Here is a 7,326-nt window from a genome sequence, read left to right as displayed (position 1 = left end):
CTTCAATCTGAGTATGGGTAAATTGAATGGTATTGCTGTAACAAAGCAAAACAAGATCAGAGAATTGATAGATTTTGCCAACAGTTTTGATAAGAGCAATTGTTTTAACAAGTTTGGTTTAAATTAACTGGGTACGTGTTTCTCTGGAACTGCATGCTTGCAAACTTTTATACAAATTAAACCATCGTTACAACTATCTCCTTTTCAGACCTGACAATCTTGCAATTTCTAAGCAAGACAGTAAATCACATTGTTCACATGACAACAAAATCATCCCATCTAGAAGACTGTCTGTCTTTAGTTATTATTTGCTGAGAATGCTGTAAAATTACTTAGGTATGATTGTCCCAATATTCAAAGTCCTGACACAATACTAAAAGACAGTACTTCTCATTGTTCTTCAAGGGAATTTTTTAAGAGGGGGGGGATAATAGAATAGTTTGATTTAAATATAAAACAAAACAGTCTCATATTCAAATCTTCTTTTGGTAATAAAATCAAAATGACATTTCGTTTATAATCAACAATACTATTCTTAGGTATTTCTGAAAATGAACTACTCTGCATGTGTTACCATTTGTAAATAGGCTCTCATCCATTTATTACCGTTTTGGTTGATTATATGGATATGGTCCCCTGTTTGGAATGATATGAGGCTCTACAATCAGTGTTTTAGCTTCTTCAGGTTTTTCTTCATTCCCATCCTCTTCTTTTCTTTTCTTTCCTTTACCTCCCTTTATTGGGAAAGTTATCCTGTAACACATAATTTAAGACTACACTTCAACACATTCACTATGATACCAGACTGTCTTAGAAGTTTATACAGAAAGTATAGGGCAACGAGTTGCAGATGAAAAAGTGTTAATGAGGATAAGGAAAAGGAATGACAAATAAATTGATGAAGCTCATTTTAAGAAAGCATATTTGACAAAAAGTACATCAAAAGTGCTCTTTACATAGCTTGAAAAGCCAAAAGCAGTGCTGAGAGCCAGCTGGAAAAACACTGAAAGCAAAGAGTCAATAAATAAAAATGGAAGGGACAGAAGTAAAGTTGTAACAGAAAGCCACCGACACTGTCTGTTCAGCAGTAATAACTTGATTTTGCTCTAGAACTGATGCACGCTCTTTTTTTTTTTCAACACACAAGATATGTCCATGTTCTAAACTGCTTCAACACATGAAGCCTTTTATCCTCCCATTTCAATTTTTTTATAGCCCTCTGTATCATATGTTAGCAAGCTTCTCTAATTCAGAAACAAATCCCAGTGAAGGAATTCCAATGGCTATCCAATTATCTCAAGACAACAATGCAGACATCTTTTAACAGCAATAACCTCTTAGTCTCTTTACAGGACAAATGCAGCAGTAGGAAGAGCAATAGCTCTTCATAAAGAGGAATATCTGTATTTTAATCTATGAACTGAAAATGAACACTAGTTCATTGAGGGAAATTATGTGTGGTATCTTGTCTTGATACCTTCAGACTATTTTTGTATCATTATATAGTGTTTGTGCCTTCTCCACAAATATTCTACATGCAGCGTTTCAAAAAAAAGCATGGAAGATTACCTCCCTGCTTTTCAAGATTCAATTTAGCCATGGTTAAGAGCTGACTGGTGTGGGGGAAAGCCATCTTTTCCCTCCCCAGTCAAATCTATTCCTTCAAAAGGAAACATATTTCAATTCTCATTAACTTATAAGGGAAAAAATAGTTTCTTCAGTCCAGCTGAAGAAAATGTTCTCCAACACTATGCACTGTGAAACTCAGTTGCCAAAGTCCAAGGAGGTCCACTAGGAGGGATAGAACTATCAAGTCTAAAAATGCTGGACAACAGCACCACTGAAACAAAACATGTAAATCTCATTTAGCGGTCACAAAGGTAGGCATTCTGTTTCAGAAACCATTTCTAAAATAAAATAAGTAATATGGGATTTCAGACTTAATTCTTTATTTTGATTGAATGGTGTTTCCAAAAGCTCAAATTTTAACTGATGTTGAAATTGCTGTTCTTAGCTTGCTTTAATGAGACATGTAAGGAAACTGTGTAATTAAAAATGTTTAGGCTGAACTTGAGGAGGCTAGATACCATAATGCAGAAGTGAATACTATGTGTCTTGATTCTATCTCATACTGTTGCTTTTCCCATATATTCAATAGGCTGATCTACAAGCAACGCTCTAATACATTTTTGTACAGAATAGAGCAAAAGCTGGTCCTGAGCCTAACTGTAGTATAGTTAACTCTGTTACATAACTATCTAAATCTTAACATGTTTTCTTAAAAGAAAGAGCACCTTCCTTCAACCACTGAACTCAATTCCACCTGACAACGTACTTCAGCAAGAATACCAGACCAGGAGTACTTGAAATTTTGAGATCACCTGAAGGGGGGTATTTGCAGAACTGGGTTGTCAACAGTCACTTTAATATTGTATCCAGGAAAGCTAGCTTTTAAGTGATCAATGGACAGGAAAGTGTCATTAAAATCCAGAGTTGCAATCTGATTTGGCATTTTCGAATAGTGTGCACTACTTGGGTCTCCATATCCGAGAATGATGTCATGTAGCCAGTCAGGAACCACACAATCTGTGTTCATCAAATTCCTAATAGTCTCCAGAACAGCCTGCAAAGAAAAAATATGACTGGATAAATTGACTTTTTACCAAGAAAATGTGACATACTGATGACTAATCAAGTCTATTCTAAGATGCTAGCATGTCACAGTCTTTAATTGACAGGTGTTTGGTTAGATTGAGTCAATATATATACAGTGTACATATGCAACAAACACCAGTGTCAAACCATACAGTTCTTAAACTATCCTGTTAGTAAAGAGCTAGTAAAGAGGACCATAATCATCAGTAAAGTTTTCATTCCAGAACACTCAGAGGAGAAAGAAAAAAAAAAAAGGCATAGTTCAAAATAACCTATAAACAAAATAAAATGTCTGCTATGGCCCTAGCTTATCGTCCCAGTTTTACAATGAGCGAACAATTCATATTTTATCAATAGCTACACGTATTTCTGCTTGAGGTTCTTTTCCAGCACTTTCAGAAGGTCATGTTGTTTATACCAAAAATGCATTAGAACTTCTGCGTGGTTATAGTCCTGGTGCACACTGGGTTTCTACATACAATCTTGGAGTGCACTTTCCTTGCTTCTCAACCCTTTCTTTCTCCACTTAAATTCACTAATCCAACAAGACAACTGATGACTCCACAGAGTCCCCAACATGTTTCCACACACATATTCTTCTAAAAAATTTCATCTTTGTGGATACTGATTAAGCTATCAATTTCTGGAAGCAGCAAATTGTAAGCCTTTTGTCAGGCTTTTTGAAGACTACAGACACAGAGCATTTTAAAGCAATTACTCTTTACTTTGACCAGCACAAAAATCATATTTAGTGTAATGCACAACTGTATGGCAAATGAATGCCTCAGCCACCCTAAAACCTAGATCCAGTTCTTACTAGAAATCTAATAAATTCAAGAACACCCTCATGCAGCTTAAGGTTTCTCCTTCAACCCTATAAATTTCATCCCTGCAGCCAGCTAGTTTCCCTCCAAAAGCTGGCTCTTCACCCCCAAATTAATTTCTCTACTTATCTGTGGTTATCTCAGTATTTTCTCTCCTTTCCCCCTCCATGAAAACACCAATGCTCCAGACCCTGGACTCACACAGAGGGTGTGCATTTTAACTAAGAGCGAGCTGAACTTTAGTCTTCCTGTTAAAGGGCTACTTTAGTGGCAAGTCTGCAACACCCACCTTACTTGAAACTTGGTATTAGGACATCATGCATCCGCTCTTCAGCAGAAGAAACACAGGATATGAAACCTGCGCTGATTTCCAGATCCTCCAACTTAACATGCCATCAAACATGGACACAAATGGATGGCAAACATAGTGCATCAGCAGTCCACACCAGGATGTAATACAGACCTTCCAAAAGCCAATCTTGTAAAGGATAGTCAGCCAAAAAAAGTATGGGGTTTTATTCTGATATTCTAAATTTACATATCCAGCTCCAAAGGGTAGGATTCTCTGCCCTTTTCCTGCTTGTGTTGTATCATTCAAGGAATCAAAGTAATGGAGTCATCATTCGACCTCTATAAAGGTTCCAATTCTTCCCCTCTACTCAGCATGGGTGAGACCATTATCTGGAGTGCTGTGTCCAATGCTGGGCTCCTCAGGACAAGAGACACAGGCATACTGGAATGAATCTAGCAAAGGGCCACTAAGATGATTAAGGGATTGGAGAATCTGTTATATGGGAGGCTGAGAGAGCTGGGATTGTTTAGCCTCAAGAAGAGAAGACTCAAGGGGTAATGGGGAATTTTATCAGTTTGTATTAAAAAAAAACCAAAACGGGAGGAAGTAAGGACAATGGAACCAGGCTCCTCTCAGTAGTGCCCTGTGAAAGGACAAGAGGCAATAGACACAAATTGAGGTACAGGAAATTCCACTTAAATATATGAAAAAGTTTTTACTGTATGGGTAATTGAACACTGGAACAGGTTGTCTAGACAGGTTACACAGTCTCCATTGCTCAAGATATCCAATTCCAACTGTACAAAGTCATAAGATCTTGAGCAACTTGCTCTGGTTGACTCTGCTTTAAGCAGGGCTTGGACTAGATCACCTCCAGAAGTCCCTCCAACCTCAACCGTTCTGTGAATCTGTGATTCTGTTCCTTCCAGTCTCAACCATGCTGTGGATTCTGTGATAGCTCTGTAAAGTTATTAATACAAAGGCAACTTAACATCAGTCTTAAATGTTATAGTTCTAAGTTATATGCTCCATCCTTTCTTTATCTAAAAAGGTTGCTTGTCTACCAGCAGAATGGCTCCTACTATTTCAAATTTAATTCTCATACTGAGGAAACATGTCACAGAAGGTCTGTCCCTGTACAGGAACCTCTGGATAGTCAAATTCCTAGCTGTTGGAAGAAGTGAATGTGCATGGGATAATACAGCTGGCATCAAATATAACTGTGACACAAAGTATACTCTGAGCTCAGCCCCATTTTATAATAAAAGGGATGGCTCAAAGAATCTTACCTGATGCCTACAAACCACTCCAGAAACCTCCTCTCCCTTTGGCTGTCCAAGGCATGTAGTGTATTTCTTCTTGCTCTTGGTCTTATGAACATTTTAGAATGTGACCCGCAGGACCAAAGAGGTCCTGCAGGACCAGAGAGGTCCTGCACTTAATTTCTGACACCTGAAGGTCTTGTAATTACTTCAGAGGCCCAAGATATACTGATGGAGAAGTCCCATATTAACTAAGAATATTTATATTTTTGTTGCAAATATAAAACAAGTGTTTCTGGCTTAAATGTATATTAAGCATAGCGTAACACATTTGTGCTAAGAGAAACACAAATAAATTGGAAAACATGGCTTCTTCAGGTAGTACCTCTAAATCCAGATGATCAGTTTCTCAGAGGAAAGTTTAAGAAATATGTCCCTAACAGCTAATGTGCTGTTTTTACATCACAAAAACTTTGCTTCAGCTTTTCAAAAGTAACTTCTATACATGTAAAAATAGTAAGATTAATTCTTGTAAGAACTAACACTGCTGACCAATTGTAGTGACATAGTGGTGTCACCTCCAGCAAACACATTGTATTTGCACTTCCACTGCTGTCTCATCTGCTTAATTTACTAAGACTGCACATGTGTTCTCTTGTCTTCTCTCCTACAAGCTCAGCTTAAAACTTCAAGCTGCCTTCTATCTGCTCAATACACTATCAACACTAATCAGTGACACCTTGCTTTCTTTTATCCAGCTGAAGTTAGAAAGGTTTGCAGATGACATGGAATGCTTACACCCAAACTAGTAGCGATGTGATAAATCTGGAAACATCTTGCGTTTGTCTTGACAAATAAATGTATGAGACTTAAGTAAAAACCAGCATAGAATGGTTTGCACTGTGATTTGCCTGTGAATTAGGTACAAGTACACAGTACAAATTTGAAGGCTACATTCACATCTAACAGCAATTCTGAGCAAACTTAAGTATTCACTGCGGCCCTTTCCTTCTGACTACACAAAAGTGCATACATATGCGAATAAAAAAACCACGTCTATAGTGCTGGCACACCAACAGGCTTTGGCAGAGTGCACTTGTGCTTATAACGTAAAATGAACCTGCCACAGACACACAATATTAACAATCAGGTTGGGGGGGGCTATGTAAAGTTATAAAGGACTCTCTATGAAGTACTTCCACTATACCAATCCACAGCTGGATGGCACCAGAATGCTCTGTGCAGACTGCAAGCTACTGTTTCACACCAGAGGCATCTTTCCAGATACAGGAAAGAAGCCAAAGTCTTCCTGCCTCCCTCTTTATCCATCTGCACAGAACTTGCTGCAGAATCCTTTAAAATGAAAATCACTTCAATTATGCAATGCATGATTTTAAGGCACCAAAAGAAAGGCAGTTTTTCGTTCATGTTGCATTTTCATAATAGAAAACTCAAGGAACATTAAAGATTCAAAGGTCTAAGTGATCTAACAGCAAAGAAACTGACCATGCATACAAGAAATATTTTCAGGTATACAAAATTATGCACCCTCACAGCAAAAAAGGTCAACAGTATCTTGTGCTGCATTAGGAAGTTGCCAGCAGGTCAAGGGAGATGCTCCTTCCTCTCTGCTCAGCACTGTTGAGGCTGAATTGTAGAATGGTTTGGATTGGAAGGGACCTTTAAAGGTCATCTAGTCCAACCCACCTTGCAATGAGCAGGGACATCTTCAACTAGATCAGGTTGCTCAGAGCCCCGTCCAACCTGACCTTGAAAGTTTCCAGGGATGGGGCATCTACCACCTCACTGGGCAACCTGTTCCAGTGTTTCACCACCCTCAGCATAAAAAATTTCTTCCTTATATCTAGTCTAAATCTACCCTCTTTTAGTTTAAAACCATTACCCCTTGTCCTGCTGCTACAGGCCCTGCTAAAAAGTCTGTCCCCATCTTTCTTATAAGTCCTCCATAAGTATTTAAAGGCCGCAATAAGGTCTCCCCAGAGCCTTCTCTTCTCCAGGCTGAAAAAACCCAACTCTCTCAGCTTTCCTCATAAGAGAGGTGTTCCATCCCCCTGATCATTTTTGTGGCCCTCCTCTGGACATGCTCGTGCTGGTTTTGCGGGACCTGCTCCAACACATCCATGTCTTTCCTGTACTGAGGATTTCAGAGCTGGATGCAGTACTCCAGGTGGGGTTTCACCAAAGCAGAACAGAGGGGCAGAATCATGTCCCTCAACCTGCTGGCCATGCTTCTTTTGATGCAGCCCAGGATACAATTGGCCTTCTGGGCTGC

At 38.8% G+C, this 7,326-nt stretch overlaps 1 protein-coding gene across 1 annotated transcript in view; it reads right to left on the bottom strand.

The window, feature by feature from the left end:
• AQR (aquarius intron-binding spliceosomal factor) overlaps positions 1 to 7,326 on the bottom strand; it is a 64,848-nt gene that overhangs the window by 26,434 nt on the left and 31,088 nt on the right. The window contains 4 exon segments of the mRNA XM_009329984.1: position 1; positions 3 to 35; positions 607 to 753; positions 2,382 to 2,623. The exon segment at position 1 is cut by the window's left edge and continues 30 nt beyond it. Of these exon segments, the coding sequence (XP_009328259.1) occupies position 1; positions 3 to 35; positions 607 to 753; positions 2,382 to 2,623 (423 nt within the window).

The sequence above is a fragment of the Pygoscelis adeliae genome, unplaced genomic scaffold (genome assembly GCF_000699105.1).
Source record: "Pygoscelis adeliae isolate BGI_AS28 unplaced genomic scaffold, ASM69910v1 Scaffold327, whole genome shotgun sequence".
NCBI classification, from domain to species: Eukaryota; Metazoa; Chordata; class Aves; order Sphenisciformes; family Spheniscidae; genus Pygoscelis; species Pygoscelis adeliae.
The sequence above is the reverse complement of the archived record's forward strand: the minus strand, read 5'-3'. Positions and strand labels throughout refer to the sequence as shown.